This window comes from Eublepharis macularius, chromosome 7 (assembly GCF_028583425.1).
Source record: "Eublepharis macularius isolate TG4126 chromosome 7, MPM_Emac_v1.0, whole genome shotgun sequence".
NCBI classification, from domain to species: Eukaryota; Metazoa; Chordata; class Lepidosauria; order Squamata; family Eublepharidae; genus Eublepharis; species Eublepharis macularius.
Genome location: NC_072796.1, coordinates 11,034,323 through 11,056,278, shown reverse-complemented (window position 1 = coordinate 11,056,278; position 21,956 = coordinate 11,034,323). Strand labels below are relative to the sequence as shown.

Sequence of the window (21,956 nt, the reverse complement as noted above, 5' to 3'; positions counted from 1 at the left end):
TCTATGTGCTGTATTCATGTATTTCAATTGAGCCCTTGCAATTCAATTGGCATTCCTGTCTCCCATTATATCCAATGGGCCTTCAGGCATCTCTCATTATTCCAGTGAGCATTCTCATCATTCTTTTTAGTACATCCTGCAGAAATTACTGCTTAAGAAGAGGGGAAGGAGCTGGCTGCTACTATGCTGGGCAAGAAGGGATGCATGCCGCCCCAACTCGCATTTTGCGGGGGAGGTACTGTTTATTCAACTTTTTGTACAGGCTATAAGGGAAAACATACAGTATGCTGAATATATTTTATCATAAAAATTAGTCTTTTTGCAAATGACTGAGTCTGAAACCACCTTGGTAGTAAGCTATCCACAGTGCCATTTTTTTTATCTTGTCAAGCTTGTTAAATGCAAGGTACCTATGCTAGATCTGTTGTCCAGACGAAGAAGTTCTGGGTGGATGCTACTCTCAAAAATTACCATGGAGGTCATTTTCTTTTTTTTTTCTTTTTTAAAATTTATTTTTATTTGGTTTTTTCACTTAAGTAAACAGTTGAAGAGAAAAGAAAAGGGCAAGGAAACGGAAGAAAAAGAGAAAACGAAGAAAAAGAACAAAGAAAAGTAAACATAGCTATTATGGTCCACTTACAACACTGCTCAGTATAGCTTTGAACAACATATTTAAATCCTTTTACATTCTTGGCAAGTTCAAATCTTTATGCTTATTTGTAATCGAATTATAAAACGGTATCCAAAGTCTGGCAAATTCTTCTTCCATTTTCCCTTTTAATATCATTGTCAGTTTGTCCATTTCCGCTCTTTCCATCATCTTTCCCACAAGTTCTTCTTGGGTTGGTGTTGTTTATTGTTTCTAATAAAATGCTAATAAAATTCTGGTCGCCGTCACTGCATGTATTATAAAGTGGTTTTGATCCTTAATAAATTCATCTGGAATGTAGTTCAGTAGAAACAGTTCTGGCTCTAAAGGTATTGGTATCTGTAAGATTGTATGAAGTAGTGTATGGTTCCTTATCCAAAATCTACGTACAACTTTACAGGTCCACCACATGTGGTAGAAAATTCCTGTACATTCTTTACATTTCCAGCATCTATCTGGTGTATATTTTAGCCAATCTATCCGGAGTTAAGAACCATCTATAAAACATTTTATACAAATTCTCTTTAAAGTTAATTGATTTGGTGCTACACCTCTGAAGATGCCAGCCACAGCTGCTGGCGAAACGTCAGGAACTACAATGCCAAGACCACGGCAATACAGCCCGGAAAACCCACAACAACCATCGTTCTCCGGCCGTGAAAGCCTTCGACAATACATTAATTGATTTAGTTATTTTCATGTTAACCTTCCATATTTTATTCCATTGTTCTACTTCAATTTCCTGTCCCAAATTTTGTGACCATTTAATCTTACAATTTTTACCCTTCATTTTCCTTCTTCATTTGCATTAAAAATACATAGATCTTTTTAATCAATTTTTCATCAGAGTCACACAACACACATTTAGTTTGTTCTGTGTAGAACCCTCCCAACTTTTTGTCTTTATGGTATCTAGACTCAATCTGCGTCCTTGACCACCAATCTAAATTAATATTTTGCTTTAATAACTCTTCTTTTGTTTTTAAAACCCCTCTCTCAACCAATAATTCTTTATATCTAACTATCTTATCCATCGAAAATACATTTGGTTGTGTAAAAGCTTCCAAAGGTGAAACCCATTGTAGAGTTTTAACATATATTAATGGTACAACTTTTTCCCATATTGAAAGAATCGATTTTCTTATCATTTGATTCTTGAAATATTTATGAACAGTAGCTTTACCATACCAGACAAAAGCATGCCAACCCAACTTTAGATCATGACCTTCAATTGCCAACATCCTTGGGTTATCTAACATAATCCAGTTTCTCATCCAAGCTAAACAACATGCTCTATAATACATTTGCCAATATGGAAGCGAAAAGCTTGCATTTTCTTTAAACTCTTGAAGTGCTTTCAATTTAATTCTAGGTTTTTCCCCTTGCCATATAAATTTTGAGATTAACTTGTTCAACTCCTTAAAAAAGGATTGGTTAATATAAATAGGAGTAGTTTGGAATAAGAACATAAGGCGTGAATAGCTGCAATCCTTCCCATAAATGATAATTGAAGATGTCCCCATCTCTCTAACTGTTTCTTAAGCCTTGGAGGTCATTTTCAAGGCCATATATCACTGTGTAGCTTGGGTCAGGCTGTTTTGGGGGAAATGGTTGCCGCTGAAAAGGATTATCCAATGCTGTACACCAAAATGAAGGTAAAGAGCTGTGCTATCAAACATATAATTATAGTGGAACTCTTTATCTTTGCCGGGTAAATTGCTGTAAAGGCTTGAATGAAAGTATCTCTGAAGATTGGGGCAAAAAAGGCAGCGCTATTTTAACCATCCCCATTTTAACCATTTCAGGTCTGCTACACATGAGGAAGCCAACTCATTTCTCATAGTTTGATGCATGGAATGCCCAAATTTGGGTAGATGCTTCCAAAGTTATGTTATAATAATGATGGCATACTTTGTAAACCACTCTGAGTGAGCATTAAGTTGTCCTGAAGGGCGGTATATAAATCGAATGTTGTTGTTGTTGTTATAATAAATAATACCCCTTAAAGCTGGTCCAAAATGAAAAATGCATGGTATAAGCAGAATAGTAGTTCTGATATTAGATGGGTAGCAGCCCAAGAGAGGGCCTTTTTGGTTGTAGCCCCAAGATTGTGGAAGTCCCTCCCCAGCAGGGATGTTTGTCTGTCCCCTTCCATCATTATCTACCACCAGCAGGTGTAGACCTCTTTGTTTTGTCTGGCATTTCCTCAGTAATCTCTCAATGTCTCTCTGTTCATCTGTCTGTCTGTTGGTCTGTTTGTCTTTCTGTCTGTGGTTTTTAACTTGCTTTACAGTGGGTCTTTATAAAACTCTGTTGATGTTAACTGCCTTGGTGGCCCTGATTGGACTGAAAGGTTGGATATAAATCTTCTAAATAAATAATGTCGATACAAATGAATGTTCAATGTGAGTTGTATACAAACAGTCAAATTATGTGGAAGTTCAAAGGGTTGGAGAATAAATCAGCATCTGCATATAGAGAGTATAAGGAAATTGATATACCACTGATTTGGAACAATTGTTCTCATTTTTTAAACGGGTCTATTGTGCTGCATTACTTTTTTTTAAACACTGATGCCAGTAGTAAACCGTACTTGGAGACATTTTGTTGATACTCTTTGGTCAGCAATCCCTGGATTCCAGGATGATTATTAAACAAAACCCTGAAATATTATCAGTCATCCCCACAGGTAACTAGGGCTCTCTTTGAACATTATAAATGGGTTGCCTCAAGGTGGAAACATCTGGGAATCAGTATCACCACTAACCTGAATGGTGTGATGAAAAGCAATTATGGATTTCTTATTATCTCTATTAAAAAGGATAATGGTTATTCCAGGGGGAACCTAAACCTCTCCTGGCAAATCTGAATGCACACAAGTCGAAATGCTGACCCTACCAAAGATTCTGATTATGTGAATGGCAAGAAACTTTGGGTAACTATGTAGGGGGGGGAAACTCAAGGACTGGTTGAATTCAAGCATTGTATCAAGCCAACACAAAGCTTAATGGTACATGGACGGCTTTATTGCCATGCCTTCTTCCTTCTTCCTCTCTTCTCATGTATGATGGGATAATGGGCTGCTTCCACATGAATCTTTCATTGTTGCTGCAAATGCAGAGATAGTCACAGTGGCAACAGGGAATTCACATGGAAATTTTTCCTCATACATTCCTTGCCTCAGGCGTCTCTGGCCTGCCATCTTTCCCAGAGGGGTTTTTTAAAAGGCTTTAAAAGACATTAGTCATAACTATAGCATTATAGTGTTACTAGTAACAAAACCTGTTGTGGGAAAAAATGCAACAGGCTCTAGAAAGGGGCAGGCGGGCATTGACTCCTTCTCTGGGCCTGATTCCAGCCAAGTGAAGGGGGCGGGCATGGCCTCCTGCTCCGCACCTGATCCTGGCCAGGTGAAGGAGGGCAGGCATAGCAACCTGCTTCACACCTGCTTCTGGCATGGTGAGAGGGGGTGGGCATTGCTGCCTGATCCCAGCTGGGTGAAGTGGGTGAGGGCATTGCCACCTTCTCCGCTCCTGATTCTGCACGGGTGAAGGTGGGGGGCCGGCATTGCAGCCTGCTCCACTCTTGATCCCAGCTGGGTGAAGGCAAGGGGCAGGTATTGCCACCTGCTTCCCTCTTGATCTCAACTGGATGAAGGGGGGCATTGCCACATGCTCTATGCTTGATCCCAGCTGAGTGAAGAGGGGGTGGGTATTGCCTTCTGCTCCACACCAGATTCTGGCTGGGTGAAGGGGGCAGGCATTGCCACCTGCTCTGTGCCTGATTCTGGTGGGTTGAAGAGGGGGCCGGCATTGGCACCTGCTCCGATCCTGATCCAAAATAATCAAGGGGTTCCCTGGATTCAAGCTGCCAGTTATAAGATATAAATCCTCCATGGCAAAAAAAAACCAGTAGTAATTTATAATTCAATTAATTTAATAAAGTGCACGGTGCTCACAGTGAATAAATAATCCTATTATTTATTCCACTCTCACCTTAGCCCAGCTGGTATTAGGAGAAGAGGAGGTGGGAATGCCCACCCCCACCTTAACCCAGGTGGTATTAGGAGTGGAGCAGGTGGCAATGCCCACCCCCTTCAGCCAGCTGGGATCAGGAGCAGAGCAGGTGACAGTGTCCACCCCCACCTTAACTCAGATAGTATTAGGAGCAGAGCAGGTGGCAATGCCCACCCCCGCCTTAACCCAGGTGGTATTAGGAGTGGAGCAGGTGGCAGTGCCTGCCCCCACCTTAATCCAGGAGGTATTAGGAACAGAGAAGTTGGCAATGCCCGCCCCCCTTAAGCCAGCTGGGATCAGGAGAGGAGCAGGTCGCAATGCACACACACACACACCACCTTAACGCAGCTGGTATTAGGGGCAAAGCAGGTGGAAATGCCCACACCCTTCTTATCACATTTGGCATTAGGAGCGGAGCTGGTGGCAATGCCCGCCCCCCTTAAGCCAGCTGGGATCAGGAGTGGAGCAGGTGGCAATGCCCACCCCCACTTTAGCCCAGCTGGTATTATGAGCAGAGGAGGTCGCAATGCCCACCTCCACCTTAACCCAGGTGGTATTAGGAGTGGAGCAGGTGGCAATGGCCGCTCCCTTCAGCCAGCTGAATCAGGAGTGGAGCAGGTGGCAATGCCCACCCCTGCCTTAATCCAGGTGGTTTTAGGAGCAGAGTAGGTGGCAATGTCCGCCCCCTTTAAGCCAGCTGGAATCAGGAGTGGAGCAGGTGGCAGTGCCTATCCCCAACCTTAACCTAGCTGGTATTAGGAGTGAAGCAGGTAGAAAGGCCCATCCTCTTTCAGCCATCTGGGATCAGGAGCAGAGCAGGTGGCAATGCCCACCTCCTTCACCCAGCTGGGATCAGGAGTGGAGCAGGTGGCTATACCCACTCTCCGCCTTAACCCAGATGGTATTAGGAGTGTAGCAGGTGGCAGTGCCCACCTCCCTTCACCCAGGTGGGATCAGGAGCAGAGCAGATGGCAATGTCCGCCCCCTCCACCCAGCTGGGATCAGGCATGGAACAGGTGCCAATGCTCACCCAGGGCCTTCACCCTGGTGGGATCAGGCACAGAGCAGGACGCAATTCCCTTCTTCCCTTCACCCAGCTGGGACAAGAAGTGGAGAAGGTGGCAATTCCTGCCCCCTTCAACCTACTGGAATAAGGCACTGAGCAGGCGGCAATGCCTACCCATCTTCACCCTGTTGGAATCAAGTGCCAAGTAGGCAGCAATCTCTGCCCCCCTTCAACCTGCTGGAATCAGGACAGAGCAGAGAAGGTGACAATGGCCACAGCCCCTTCAGTCAGTTGGGATCAGGAGCTGAGCATGTAACAATACCCACCGCCCGTCTTCACCTGTTGGGATCAGGCAAGGAGCAGAAGGTAGTGCTTGCTCCTCCCTTCACCCAGCAGGGAACAAGTGGCAATGCCCACCCACCCCTTCACCCAGCTGGGATCAGGAGTGGAGCAGGTGGCAATGCCTTCCCCCCTTTCCCCTGCCTGTATCAGACATGCAAAGCCCACCACCCCTTCATGTTGCCATGCCCACCCCCCTCCAGGCTGGGATCAGTGACAGAGAAAGAGGGAATGCCTTCCCGCGCTCCCCTTTCTAGAGCCCATTGTATTTTTTCCCACAACGGGCTTTATTTCTAGTAATGGGATAAGAGCCTATTGCAACAATATAATAGTTCCCAGTTTTCATGGAAAAATATGTTTATAGACTAACTTTTTACTCTTATAACTCTGCAACCAAAGGAGCTAAAGATTCACTTTTTAAAAATTAAAGCTGGGACCTAGTATATTGTTGCAATATAGCTTTTACATCTTTTTTTAAAAGCCTGATAAATGATTTCAGGTGGGGAGGGAGGAGTGGCCCCTGCAGTGACTGAGGTAAGGAAAATGGCTGCCATGTGGGCAGGACTTGAGAAAATGCTCACGTTCCTATCCACATGGTGTCCAAAGGAGCTTTTACTGCCACCTTTCAGAAAGATTGGATCAAACCAGGTTTGGGAAAGATTGTAGCAAAGTGGGGGTGTGGGGGGAGGTCAGGGGAGTCACACAGAAGGAAGACGAATAGAGGATGATTGTATGTGGATGGTCCTGAAAATAGGGCTGCCATAAAGAAGCCAAGGCTGAGCAAAACATGTGTGGAAACAGCCCTAGTTAAAAGTAACTTGTTACCCAGAGCATACAAATATATGTGCGCGGCTTAAGCTCAGTTTTTCTTGCCAGTTTAATGAGAGAAAATTAACTCCAATAAAACCTGCATTGGTGTATCACACTGTTGGTTTTAAATCAGAATTCCTTCATCACGCTCAGTGCAACATGGGAGGAAAGAGGAGAGTGGCTTGCACCCGAGCCCAGAGGCAAGTTGTGTTTATACACACTCAGGCTTGGCGTGATGTCTGAATGCAGTCACAGCCCAGGGCAGAGATGGTGCTGACCCCAGGTTGTTAAGCGTAACCCATTTTTTAAAATAAAAAATTCACTCGCAGTAGTTTTTAAAGTACAAATTATCAAAGAGACTGGTATACCTTACATCATAGGGCTTTTTAAAAAGTCTGGCCTCCATATCATTCCAAAGAGTGATCACTGTTCTGTAAACTTCGACGGAATATTGAGGTTGCCGATGCTTCTGCACCCATGAACTACTTTCTCATAGTGTCACAGCTACTTTTTCATAGTGTTCCCTGCCCTGAAGCCTCAACACATTATCTCCCTTCCCAGTTTGCAAAGAGCTATATATACATATAGCCAGGGCTTTTTTTCAGCGGGAACGCGGGGGAACAGAGTTCCGGAACCTCTTGAAAACGGTCACATGGCTGGCGGCCCCACCCCCTGATCTCCAGACAGAGGGGAGTTGAGATTGCCCTCCGCGCCACTGAGCGGTGCGGAGGGCAATCTCAGCTCCCCTCTGTCTGGAGATCAGGGGGTGGGGCCACCAGCCACGTGACCATTTTCTCCTAGGGCAACCCACTGAGTTCTACCACCTATTTTCCCAGAAAAAAAGACCTGCATATAGCACATGTAATTTCTTATTGAGTTAGAGATATGCTACAGAAGATATGGGCAGGTGTCTGTGTTAATGAGACCCACTTTCCAGTTTGGTCCCTCCTGCACTAGGTAGCCTAAAGCTGAGACCCTGGAGAACCACCGCCGGAGAAGAGTAGACAGTACGAAACATGATAGATTAATGGTTTGATGGAGTGTAAGTACATTCATGTCTTCATCAGGAATATAATAGCAGTAAAATATAGTAAGATGCCATTATTCCAAAATCGCACACATATTTTACTCAAGAATGAGAAAGCAAGAGATTAGTGAAGGCAGAGAGAGAGAGAGAGAGAGAGAATGAAATGGGGGCTTCAAGTATCTTCATGCCCAGGTTTCTGATTACAGATTCAGTTCTTTAGGCTGGAGTCCCAAACAGCTGAGTAGCCAATAGTTTAAAAGGTAGACCCAAGGATAAGAGCCATGAAAATGCAGAGACGCATAGTGTGATTGGAGAATTTTTTACTTGGGAATGCTAATGGGAGATGGCTGGAACTTTAATGCAGCAGGTTCCCATGTGTGTAAATGTATCTTGATTGATGAACAAAAGGGCCTAATGAATGAACTCGGGCTCGGCAAAGGGAAAGGTTCCCAATGAGCATGATAAGATTATGAAGAAATGCACTCGATCATGTCACTCCTGTGCAGGGTCTTTGGCTTTGTAATGTTGCTGAGCCTCACATGACTGATGGAGAAAGAACTGGTCGAATTTCCCAAGACAGACGGGGTGGGGGGGATACCAAAGAGGAAGATTGGTGGCAAAATGGAGGTTTAGTGTCCTTAGAGACCTTAGCTGGTGCTGAGTGAATATGTACCACTTCATTATTTCTAGTGGGAGGGTATTATTATTTTTTCTTTCTCTTAAAAAAAAGAAACCCATATAGTAGGACAAGATGCCTATTGTTTCTTTACTTCTGTGTCCTCTTTGTAACAGAATGAATATTACTGTAGGTTAGATTTCCTGTGGAAGAACAAGTTCAAAAAAGAGCGTGAGGAGATTGAGACCATGGAGAATCTGAATCGGCTGCTTCTGGAGAACGTGCTGCCTGCTCACGTGGCTGAACACTTCCTGGCGAGGAACTTGAAAAACGAGGTCGGTCTTCACCATTTTCAGCTTCCTGCTGCTCTGCCATAAAACTGACTGGGGGAAGATGTACACTTTTAGAAACCATTTTGTACAGGACAGGGTCAGCGTCCTGTCTGCGGCCTTCCACTGTGAGTGAGAATTGGCTGAACAGCTTGCCTTCGTTTCTAGATCTGAAATGCCTCGAGGGGGGAGGTAGGGCATATATATTCAATGGCATTACACACACCCCTTTTGCCCAAGCTATGAGAAATTCCAGGGACGATGCTATGGATTTTGGATGAAAGATCTGTGGAGACTTACAATGCCTTTTGAAACATTTGATTATTTACAAATACATAAGGTGAGCATAATAGGACAAAATCAAAAAGAGTCCAGTAGCACCTTTAAGACTAACCAATTTTATTGTAGCATAAGCTTTCGAGAATCAAGTTCTCTTCGTCAGATGCATGTTCGGATCATGCATCTGACGAAGAGAACTTGATTCTCGAAAGCTTATGCTACAATAAAATTGGTTAGTCTTAAAGGTGCTACTGGACTCTTTTTGATTTTGCTACTACAGACTAACACGGCTAACTCCTCTGGATCTATGACCATAATAGGACAGGCAGCTACCAGGAAAGCCATGCAAATGTTGAGTGTAGCATCAGTTTTTCAGTGCAAACATCGGGCTTTTAGAATCTACCGATACTGAGATTCTTCTTGCTAGCCCATTGCAGAAGTCAGACCTGTGTCTTTCCTGCTAAGTACTTGATAATTTGAAGTTGCTTTTCTAGACACATACTATCAAAACAGTAATCTCAGACTTTACCCTGAACTTAGGTTCTCCATTACAGAAACAACTCCCAGCTATTAACCAAATGAAAGAACAGGCTATGTCCTAACCATTAAACAATCTGCTTGACGAACGAGTCGTTCAACAGCTGTTGCAGTACTTTGTTGAAGAGACCACATGAAAGTGGCATTCATGTGGGTCTTACGGACATTCACTGTCAGTCCAAATGGCACGACTCCTGTTCTCAGTGCCATATTACACACTATGATTGGTGGGGGATGACTTTCCATTCCATTGTTGCAGCTAAATGCAATCATTCCCATTCGGCTGACTGTAGACGGCCAGATTCGTTTTCACTTGCTCAGATCCACCAGTTTCTTGCAGGATCAGGGAGTCTCAGACCACTTCAGTGGATGAGGAAACCACACGTGTGAAAAGGGATGTGTCCCTGGAGCCGCCTCTTCCATTAAAGTGAACGGGGGAACTCAGTTTGGATGAGAGCCAGTTTGGTGTAGTGGTTAGGAGTGGCGGGACTCTAATCTGGAGAGCCGGGTTTGATTCCCCACTCCTCCACTTGAAGCCAGCTGGGTGACCTTGGGCTAGTCACAGCTCTCTGGAGCTTCTCAGCCCCACCCACCTCACAGGGTGTTTTGTTGTGGGGATAATAATAACATACTTTGTAAACCACTCTGAGTGCGCATTAAGTTGTCCTGAAGGGCGGTATATAAATTGAATGTTGTTAGTAGTAGTAGTAGTAGTAGTAGTAGTAGTGTCTTGAGGTGGACATGGGAGTTTTGACAGGTGTAAAGATTCAACATTTCATCACCTGTTTTGCAAATCTGTCTCTTAAACATCACCAACATATAGTAAAATATGTGCAGGGTTGTGAACGTATGTACCAAATTAAATTTTCAGTTGAGTAACTCAGTAGATAGAATGAATGTTTTTACTTGTGAAAAACAAATCAAAATGTTTTGTGATAGTAGCACTGGAAAATAGGGTAAATCTGGATACTTCTGAGAAGACTTCAAGAGAGTTCAGCAATGCTTGTTTCTTAAAGAGAAAGAATTGTGTGTATATAAATCAAACAAGAAGTAGTAGAAAGGGCTAGAAAAAAAGTTGTGGGTATTATCAGTTGGTCTAAAGGCACATTCCAGTTACTCCCTTAGTCTCCTCCCTTTCTCTTTCCTCCCTCGTCTGTGCCATATTTTATGAATTCCTTCTGTTGAGAACTGGCTCTGTAGCTCTTACCCTCTCTCTTGCACAGGATTTATACCATCAGTCATATGACTGTGTCTGTGTCATGTTTGCCTCCATTCCGGATTTCAAAGAGTTTTACACAGAATCCGATGTCAACAAAGAGGGCTTAGAATGTCTTAGGCTTCTAAATGAGATCATTGCCGACTTTGATGATGTAAGTATTCTGTAGGACCGCAATCTAACATGTATATAACCATCTAATTGAAATCAGGGGACTTAAAAACCCTGCTTGTAGATTATCTCAGATTTATAATATTGCTGGGAATTGCTAGTACTGTGGCATTTGCAGTGCCTCCTTTTCCCATATGTAACGGGAGTGCTTATGGGCTGCACAATATTGGGAAATGATTGTGGCAAGTATTTCCACTGGTATTAGTCTTAGAACACAATATATACCAGAATTATTGCTGTTGAACTGTGTTGTCGTATTCTGCCTGCCCTTCAAGAGTTTGTTTTATATGCTGTTACAACAGCACACATTGTATTTGCTAGATATTGGAGGCAAAATTCATTTCCAAGTAAAAGAAATGGGTAGATAAACTAAAAGACATGTTCTGTATGATTAAATTAATGGCTTACTTAAAAAGAAAACCCATAAAAGCATTGGTATCCAGAAACAAATGGTACAACAGATGGAAAGTAAATGGAGGCTTGTTCGTCTCGATGAACTCTAGGTAATCTGTATATCATACTTAAAAGGCTGAGTTTTTTTTACCGTGACTAAAAGTAATAAGCATAATGGAAAAAACACTGTCTTGTATCCTACCACTCCACTCAGCCAAGTTTTAAGCCTTCTTCCACCCTAAGGATCTTTCCTCCAATGGAAGACTCTGTTGGAGCTTGAGGAAAGATTCAGCCTTGGCTGATCAGAACGGTAGCGCCCTGGACATTAAACTTTGTATTGGATTGTGGCTTAACTGAATAATATATCTCCAAATAATGTCTTAGATTAGAAAGCTAATGGAGATTAGATCAAATCAGGCCTGAATTCTCCTTAGAAGCTAAAATGACAAGACTAAAGATATCGTACTTTGGTCACATTATGAGAAGACAAGATTCTCTGGCAAAGTCAATAATGCTAGGAAAAGTGGAAGGCAGTAGGAAAAGAGGAAGACCTAAAACGAGATGGCTTGACTCAGTCAAAGAAGCCACGTCCTCCAGTTTGCAGGATCTCAGCAAGTCTGTTAGAGATAGAACGTTTTGGAGGTCTTTCATTCATAGGGTCACCATAGGTCGGAGACGACTTGACGGCACATAACACACACACAATGTCTTAGAATATTAGGTTGGATCCAGTGCAAAATTTCCACTTGTGCTAGGGCAGAATCACAGAATCATAGAGTTGGAAGGGGCCATACAGACCATCTAGTCCAACCCCCTGCCCAATGCAGGATCAGCCTAAAGCATCCCTGACAAATATTCATCCAGCCTCTTCTTGAAAACTGCCAGTGAAGGGGAGCTCACCACCTCCCTAGGCAGCTGATTCCACCTTTGAACTACTCTGACGGTGAAAAAGTTTTTCCTAATATCCAGCCGGTACCTTTGTGCATGTAATTTAAGCCCGTTGCTTCGGGTCCTGTCCTCTGCTGCCAACTGGAACAGCTCCTTGCCCTCCTCCACATGACAGCCCTTCAAATATTTAAAGAGAGCAATCATGTTCCCTCTCAATCTCCTCTTCTCCAAACTAAACATTCCCAAGGCCCTCAGACTTTCCTTGTAGGGCTCAGTCTCCAGACCCCTGATCATTCTCGTCGTTCTCTTCTGCACTCTCTCAATTTTGTCCACATCCTTTTTGAAGTGAGGCCTCCAGAACTGCACACAGTACTCCAGGTGCGGCCTGACCAAGGCCTGACCAGTATAGAGAGGGACTATGACCTCCTGCGATTTCAATGCAATGGCCCTTTTGATACAACCCAAGACTGAGTTTGCCTTTTTTGCCACCGCATCACACTGACTGCTCATATTCAGTTTACAGTCCACTCTTACTCCAAGATCTCTTTCGTATACACTACTACCCAGATGTGTATCCCCCATCCTGTATTTGGGCTTCACATTTTTGTGGCCCAGATGTAATACTGTGCACTTATCTATGTTGAATTGCATCCTGTTCACAACCGCCCACTCCTCTAGAGTATTCAGGTCTTGTTGAATTTTAACTCTGTCTTCTTGGGTGTTTGCCACTTCTCCCTATTTGGTATCATCAGCAAATTTAATGAGTAGCCCGTTTACCCCTTCATCCAGATCATTGATAAAAATATTGAAAAGTACCAGGCCCAAAATCGAGCCCTGTGGCGCCCCACTGGACACCTCCCTCCGATCTGATGAAATGCCATTGACCACCACTCTTTGGGTGCGGTCCTCTAACCAGTTCCCTATCCACTGAACTGTCCTACAGTCCAGTCCACAGTCTTCCAGTTTGCCCATCAGAATGTCATGGGGACCTTATCAAGGGCTTTACTGAAATGCAGGTATATCACGTCAACAAGAGTTCCCACGATCCAGTAAGCTCTGATGGACAGAGGCAAGATCCTGTGCAACCAGTTTCTGGGCACCATGATATACAGAGAAAGTGGCAGGTGTTGCACAAAATCTTGTGTGAATGAATCTGAGCAAAGTCCATTAACGTTTCCACTTGTGCATCATTGGATCCAAGTCAGCATACCTGGCTCCTCTGAACTTGAGGATAGAGTGAAGCGAAGGCAGAAGAGAAGGCAAGTGAAAATGTCTTGTAGCCAACACGAGCAATTTTTCCAGTTGCTCGCCAGAAAGTTGGCTTGACTTGGAAGTTTTTGTAGAGGTCAGGGAGCGTCATGCGATCCATTCTTGCCTATTAAATTTATGCACTGAGGCATTCTTGTCTAGGGCAGCTGATCTCCCTACAGTTCTTCTTTTAGTCAGAGCTGGGTGGTAATGCACAGCTTGGATCCTTGGCTGACATTTCTCAAGTCACCAGTTCAAAATCTGTTGAGGATTCCAAGTTCAAACACCGGCTTCTTGCATGAATTCCTAGTTTGCATGAGATTAATCTCCTCTCCGCTGTTCTTTGCCATTGCAGGGGCAGCAAAAAAACTACGAAGACATCCTCTGGCCCAAGAAACCTTCCTCCAGTGGCAGAAGAACCACCACTTCTGTTGGAGGAAGCCTTGGCCAAGCAGGAAACTAGAGTTTATCGCTGTTTTTGGAGAATGCCAAAGGAGATTTTTCAGTCAAACCAATATTCCTCTGATTGAGAAATATATTAGTTCAAAACACGTAATCTGACAAAGGGAGTTCTGACCCTGGAAATCTAGTTGGTCTTTAAGGTGCTACTGGACCCAAATCTTGCTTTTCTACTACAGACCAACATGACTACCCATTTGAAACAAAACACATAATGTTTCACTAAATATTTTAACAGCAACAAAATTTCCCATCCTTATTTTAAAAGTCTCTTGCTGCTGAAGTCAGTTTAAAGTAATAAGATGCACAAACACCTTGAAGGCCTGCAGTGAAAACTATCATTATATTACCTGTCATTAAAATATGATCTGTAAAACCATCTGTTTCTCCTTAAAAATGTGAGGCATTAAAACCATGTTTGAAGGCTTTTTAGCAAAAGTTTCTAGGGACATGATGATAAAACATCATCTTGTGCTGGAAAGCTATTTACTTGATTTTCCTAACTTTTTAAACTTTACTGCGATATCTACAAATGCGCTCTGCAGTTTTCAGTGAGTGGCATCAAAATCTACCTCTCAGTTCCTAGCATTACAGGGGAGAGATAGTTGAAGACTTTCCCGTTGGATGCTTTATTGTGTCATCTTGGTGAATGCTTGAAACAGGTTTTTTTTACCATTTTTTAAAAGTTGTGTCATGCTGGTCAAATCAACTTTCAGTTGATTAAATTCCTTTTCTGTAGTGAAAATATGGATATTACTCTAACTGTGTGTATTTTGGGTTTGATGATTGTGAAGCTACACGGGTGGATTGAAATCTGGAAATCTGCAGCAGAGCAACTACAAATATGAATTGAATTACCATGTGTACAGTATTTTCTTGTAGGATTCCTGCCAGGTTTCCCTTCTGAGATTGTTTAGTTTATCATTTTCCAGTTGGTATCTTGATCTGTTATCGCTGTGTTACGGCCAATGGCTGAAACAAATAATGTAATTACTTCAAAGCCTCATAGGCATGAAAAAATTGCTAGATACTTTTATACTAGACCAAATTGAGACTTCACATCTGGTGGTCGAGTTGAACAGGCGTAAGCCTAGCGTGATTTTCTGTGTTACCTTTATGGAAGCAAGAAGATAACACAGCTTGAAGTTCTGTCTCAATTGGTGTATCTTGGTTTAAGTGAAATGTTCTTTTCACCTTGAAATGCAGGTAACCTGATCTGCTTGAGTTGTCATGAGTAGGAAACTTCAGGGAGAACAGAGAACTTGCTTTAGAAATCACCATGGATTTTGTCTTGTCAGATTCACATCAAACTCAGTCTGCGTGCTCTCTGGAGCATGGAAGTTCTATCAGCAGTCTGTCCCTAGGACCATAAAATCTTTTTTAAAAATCCACAACTGATACAGTAAACAAATTGAGTGCCTACAAGAAACTGTAAAGGAAGAGGGAAACTGGAGACTCTCCCCTTCCAAATCTCCCCATCATGTATTCTTGAACATCCGAGTGGTTTCAACAGGCATATTTCCTGCCCTTCCTTTTCTTCTTTAACTCAAAGATTCTCAAACTGCGGATTGGAACCCAGAAGTGAGATGGGACTGTCTGGTAAGAGAATTTCAGGTGGGTCCAGTAGCACCTTAGAGACCAAGTAGATTTCCAGGGTATGAGTTTTCGAGAGTCAAGGCTCCCTTTAGAGCTTTGACTCTGAAAAGCTCATAGTCTGGAGATCTAGTTGGTCTTTAAGGTGCTACTGGACTCAAATCTTGGTTGTAAGGCGAGGAAGGAGGAGGAACTGGTTGACTTGGCAAAGAAGGCTCACTTACGAATTTGGATTTGCTTCTGCATAGTGAAGTGGCCAAGAAATGCAACCTGTTGCTCAGAAATTTGTCAGAGGTGCCCTGCTTATCTGCCATGTGTGCCTATTATTGTCTATACTATACTTGGGACCTCTGAGAATGTGTAAAGAACTAGCTGTGTAGCTATGAATCGCTTATCTTACAAGTGGCTACATTCACTTTCTCGACTGGCATGGGAAAGTTTCCTTGAAGTGCCGGGTCAAAGCCATATCTCCTTGAGACATGAAATGAGCTCATCCTTGTCTTCCTCTCCCCTACCTGCTAGGCCCTGTGTGCCTAAATTATAATGGTCCTTATTCCAGGGCGGGAATCTTGCCCTATAACTAACGTTGCTGTTCCCCTTTACGTCACTTCCTCCCATGCTGCTGTCTGAGTGCACTGATACTGATGGATCTCTAATAAAGAAACTTTAACTGATCTCTTGAAGTGTCTGCAGTGAAGTAACTGGGGATCTAACTGGCAGAGCCTGACATTTTGGCAGAAGTCCTAAATATCTTTGGAACTGGGAACCCCGAACACGGCCACCTGCATTATGGCAGACCATCAGAATGAGGGAGTTCCTGAGGACCCAGAGGGAACACAAATCATACCAAGAGACCCCACAGAACCGAGTGGGCTTGGTGCAGCGTCACCGACAGGAAATCGAACTGTGCCTTGATGGGCCACCGAATTGGAACATCATGTCAGCTCCCCGCTATGAAGGGACAGTTACCTACCCTGGCGGGATGCTACACCCCCAGGACTGCACCTAACTGGAGCTGGGGGGGTGGGAAACGGGATGGCATAGAAGACACCAATGGAGAAGCATCTGCTGGGGGAGTCTATTCCTCGACCGAGCATCCCCCACAGATGAGCAGGAACAAATGCCGGAGGAGGAAGGGGAAAGTCCGAAGGCAGCCCTCTGGGAGGAATTACACATAATGAGATGTGACCTGCTAGCATTGACGGGACTCACGCAGGGATGGATGAGGGCATCCCCTGGGACCCAACGGAGATGGCTACACCCGAGGAAGTCCCCGTCAAGCCTGGAGAGGAAGGAGAAGAGGATCATGAAAAAGGGGGAGACGGCTCGGAGTGAGACAAGAGTGACCCCGAAGATTGTGAACCATGTGGGGGTCAGTGAGCAGTCCGCAGCGAGATACGAACCCTCTGGGAAGAGCTGGATGACCTTGATGGCATGGTTCAGGTGATGGGAGGATTACGAGAGCTGATGTGGCGCTTGCCTCCCATCAGGTAGCTGGGCGGCCCGGGGGCCTGCTGGACATGGAACCGTACCCGGGCTGGGCCCACAAGATGTACTGGTCGAGCCACTGGTGATCCCCCTGCATCACCACCTCAAAAAGCACCGACCGTTCCACTGGAGGCCCCCCTCCCCACAAATCCCCTACCTCAGGGATGGCGTGAGCTAGAAGCCCGCTTTGAAAGGGACCCTGAAGAACTGGGTTTCTTCCTGGTACAAGTGCTGGATTTTTTTCCATGAGTGGGGTCACACCTTCCCGAATGAACACAGTCGGGTAAGCTACTTGGGCTCGAGGTTGGCGGGCCCTGCGGCCAAATGGTATGTCACCTTGTATGGAGCGAGGGCCCAGGAACTGGAAAACTTAGAAGCATTTGTATGAGCTTTAAGAGCTCAATTCGAAGACCCACTTGAGGAGGAATGGGCCAGAACCAAATTGAAATGGATTCAGCAAGGCAACTGTTCTGTACGTGAGTATGCTGCAGAGTTCAGGCAGAATGCAGCCAAGCTCCAAGACTGGACAGAGGGAGTAAAAATTGAATTCTTCTGAGCAGGGCTGAACCCAGAGGTGGTGGCAAAGGCCCTGGTGCAAGATGACCCCAGAACCCTTTTGGGATGGATCCAGCTGGCTTGCGAAGTAGAAAACTGAGAGCAGGTGGTCAAGCCCCTGAAAATGCAACACCAAGTTAGAACTCGCAAACCTTCCCATGAAACAGGAGCGAAAGAGAAGAAGACACCCAAGATCCGGAGAGGTCCATCCGCTTGAAGAGGGGTTTGTGTCTACAGTGTGGGGGATCGGGCAATTTCGTGGCAGATTGCCCCAGTGGGAAGAAAGAAGCCACGGAGAAGAGCCGCCCAGCACTGAAAACCCCAGCACCCGTGACCAAGTCGTCCCGAAAAGCTTCTTAGAGACGGAGCAAAGGGGAAACCGGCCTAAAAGTGGGAATAGAATCAGAAGCATCAAGCAGAGATCTTTTGGGGGAAGAAGAGGGCCTACCAGCATCGGCAGAACACGCCAGTGACCTGCTATGAGTAGGCCCCGTCAGCAGGTCAAAAAGAAATCCATGCCTGAGGAGGTGAGATATAGAGGGACCCTGTTTTATGTGCCAGTCACACTAGTTAACCCTGGGAGGGAAACCCACATCCGAGTGTGAGCTTTAATTGACTCAGGGTGCATTCGGGACCTGATAGCTCCCGTGCTGGTCACAGGACTAGGACTAAATGTGTGTAAGATGGAGCACCCCATTGTATTTGAAGAGATGGATGGTTCCCGGATGAAAAAGACTCCCTCCAGCTACGAGACTGAACGTACGCCAATGGGAATGGGGAGTCATTGGGAAGCCCGAACTTTCATAGTGAGCACCACCACTAAGTTTCCACTAGTGTTAGGGATACAGTGGGTGTGGGCCCACAGCCCACACGTAAGATGGTGAAGCCGGGAGTTGTGTTCTGCTGAGGAAAATTGCCAAGAACATAAATGGAACCTCAAGTGGGGCTCGGCAGAACCATCCCTCGAAGACGGGGCCCTACTGAATAGGGAGGAGAAGGAGCAAATTCCTCCAGAGTACAGAGACTTGAGTCAAGTGTTTGATGAAAGAGAGGCTGACGAGCTTCCCCCCACAGGGCCATGGACTGTGCTATTGAACTGATTCCTGGTCAGAAACTCCCAAAGGGGAAATTATATTCCATGAGCCCAGGGAGACAAGAGGAACTATGGAAATTTATTGATAAGAACTTGTTTCGGGGGTTTATCCAGCCCGCCAGCTCCCCCCATGCCTCCCCAGTGCCGTTCCGTAAGAAAAAGGATGGGGGATTGAGACTATGTACAGATTACCGAGGGATTAATGCAGTTTCGATGTCGAATACTTGGGGTTGTAGCCCAAGGGAGAATCTTTTCAAAATTGGATTTGAGGGGTGCATACTTCTGGTGAGAATAAAGAAAGGGGATGAATGGAAGACTGCCTTCAACACCTCACTGCGGCAATTTGAATAGCAGGCCATGCCTTTCAGATTGCAAGGGGCTCCGGGGGGTTTTATGACTCTTAATTAATGAGTTCCTACACAAACACCTGTACAAGGGGGTGATGGTTTATCTTGATGACGTTGTGAAATTAGTACAGGAGGTACTAAAAACTCTGCGGGACCACCACCTGCCAGTAAAACTGTCTAAATGTGAATTTCATAAACAGGAACTAGATTTCTTGGGTTATTGAATCTTGGGAGAGGGATTGAAAATGGACCCTAATAAAGTATAAGCAATCGTTCCTGGGATTCGCAAACTTCTGTAGGCTCTTCATAAAGAATTTTGCTCAGATCTCTTTGCCATTGACTGACTTGTTGAAAACAAAAGGGAAAGGGCCGCAGGGAGTGAAGCCTAGTCCTAGACTAGAATGGACGAAAGACTGCCAAAATGCATTTGAGCAACTAAAACAACTGTTTACCTCAGAACCCGTTCTAAGACACCCCGATGAAAATCGCAAATTTATTGTGCAGGTGGATGCAAGTGCCGTAGCGATGGGGGAGGTCATATTGCAAGAGGATGAGAACAGGAAGTTGCACCCTTGTGCCTATGTCTCTAAAAAAAATTTGGATGCAGATTGCCACTGCGCAGTGTGGGGTAAAGAAGCCTCCGCCATCAAATTGGCATTAAGTACGTGAAAGCATTGGCCAGAAGGGGCCAAGGGGCCTTTTGAGGTGTGGACAGATCATAAGAATCTCGAGGCTTTACGTATGTCCCGCAGGTTAGGGGCTAAACAACTGCGATGGGCTGAATTTTTCTCCAAGTTTAACTTCGTGTTAAAACACCTCCCAGGCAAATCCTCCCAGGCAAATCCTCCCAGGAGGGGAAGTATATCTATAATAATAAGAACAACAACAACAGCAGCAGCATTCAATTTATATACCGCCCTTCAGGAAGCTAGCCAGAATTTGGAATAGAATAAAGGAGGGGAAGTATATCTATAATAATAAGAAGAACAACAACAACAGCATTCAATTTATATACCGCCCTTCAGGACAACTGAATGCACACTCAGAGCGGTTTACAAAGTATGCCATTATTATCCTCACAACAAAACACCCTGTGAGGTGGGTGGGGCTGAGAGAGCTCCAGAGAGCCGTGTCTAGCCCAAGGTCGCCCAGCTGGCTTCAGGTGGAGGAGTGGGGAATCAAACCTGGCCCTCCAGATTAGAGTCCTGCGCTCTTAACCACTACACCAAACTGGCTCTCTACCTATCCTGGAGAGTAGTCCAGTCCATGGAGGAAGAAAATAGCTTCAAACATCAAGCATCCTTGGCCAGGAGAGCTTAGGGTAACCTCAAGGAAGCAGCATTTTGGATCCAATAAGTGTGCACAGTTTGAATGAGGCAAGTGTCCCTATTCTTATAGGGCAAAAGATGCCCTGAGATGGGACAGCCCTCCCAACCGTTGGAACAAAGACCCCAACGGTCAGTTCCTGGGAGTAACAAAGGTTTGATTACCTTGGTTGCTTGCTGACAGGGTGGGACAAACGTGTAAGATTTTGCTCTCCTGTTGAATTATAAAGGAACGTTTGCAAATTGATGTCCCCGGAGCGGAGTTGATGAATTTAGTTGGGGAATGTACCTTTTCCCAGAAATGAATTACAAAAACTTATGGGTGCTAATTGATTTCTTCTCAATCTTGGGCTGAGGATCTCATCACAGAAGGAGGGAAAGGAATGTGCTAAGTGGGAATCCCCCTGTTTGCAAACCAAACTGCATTTAATCCAGGGGCTTTGTGATTTCTATATCACAGGTAGCTATTAAATAGCTATTAAACATGGTGGAGACTGAGCCAACTGCTGACACATAGAGGAATCCCAGTGAGCCTTTGGGGGCAGTTTTCACTTTGAGCACACACGGGCCACAGGTCATTCATTCGTCTTGTTGGAAAATAACTTGGGTGGAGGAGGGAGAGGGAAGGCCCCATGGCACATGCGTGCATGCACAAAATGAAAACTGCCTCCAAACAGACAGTTTTCAGTTTTCTGTGGAGTGGGAGTGTGCACATGTTATGCGCGTGCATGGGAGATAAGCGCCTTGCTGTCCCCCAGCCCCCTGCTTGGTCCCCTGGGACCCCTGACAACCCTACTTCCTATATATTAAAGGCCCCAGAAATTGATTGCATAAAACATCCTGCACAAAGCAGAAACACCAGTGGGGATACAATAAGTTTGACTTAGCACAAGCGGCTAGTACAGTCGGACCTTGCATTTCTGCTTGTGCGAGAGCTCTAGCACATGTGGAAATTTTCCCTGCTCCCAGAGCACACTCAGGCAGATTATTCAGCCCCCCTCCCCTTTTTAGTTTACAAATCCATATTTTTAAAAATCTCCATACATAGATACCTTGAGGTGGATCCAGCCGGTATGCGTAGCCAAGTATGAAATCTTCCTCCAGCCTAAAGAGCCTTCCTCCAACTTAAGTGCCTCTTCTGATGGAGGAAGAGCCATTTAAGTTGGGGGAAGCCTCCCTAGTCCAAAAGAAAGCCTCAGACTTTGCTGAGCGTACTGGCTGGATCCTCGCCAGTGTCTGTGGGCAGCCTAGTTTCGCTGCTTCCTTGGTCCGCAGGGGGTGGCCAGTTTACCGCTAGAGCTAGTGACGGCATTCATGACAAGTCTCCAGCGACAAAATACCAGTAAAGTTTGTTAATATGTTTCTTTGTTTTTATCTGCCTTCTTTTGAATTCAAATTGAAGTGATTTATATAAATGCCAGCAAAATAAATACTGTCGTTAAGGGGCTGATCTTTCCTGACCTGGGTGGGTTCTGCGTGGCGCTCAGTGAATTCCAGTCTTCCCGCCCCCTTCTTCAGCGCATGTGCTGCCTGCTCAGTGGGATATTATGGGAGCAGGATATGGGCTGCACT

At 44.8% G+C, this 21,956-nt stretch overlaps 1 protein-coding gene across 1 annotated transcript in view; it reads left to right on the top strand.

Moving 5' to 3' along the window:
* The window catches only part of ADCY2 (adenylate cyclase 2), a 205,317-nt gene that overhangs the window by 171,230 nt on the left and 12,131 nt on the right, over positions 1-21,956 (top strand). The window contains exons 20-21 of the mRNA XM_054984696.1: positions 8,640-8,798; positions 10,832-10,978. Of these exons, the coding sequence (XP_054840671.1) occupies positions 8,640-8,798; positions 10,832-10,978 (306 nt within the window). The remainder of the gene's footprint in view (positions 1-8,639; positions 8,799-10,831; positions 10,979-21,956) is intronic.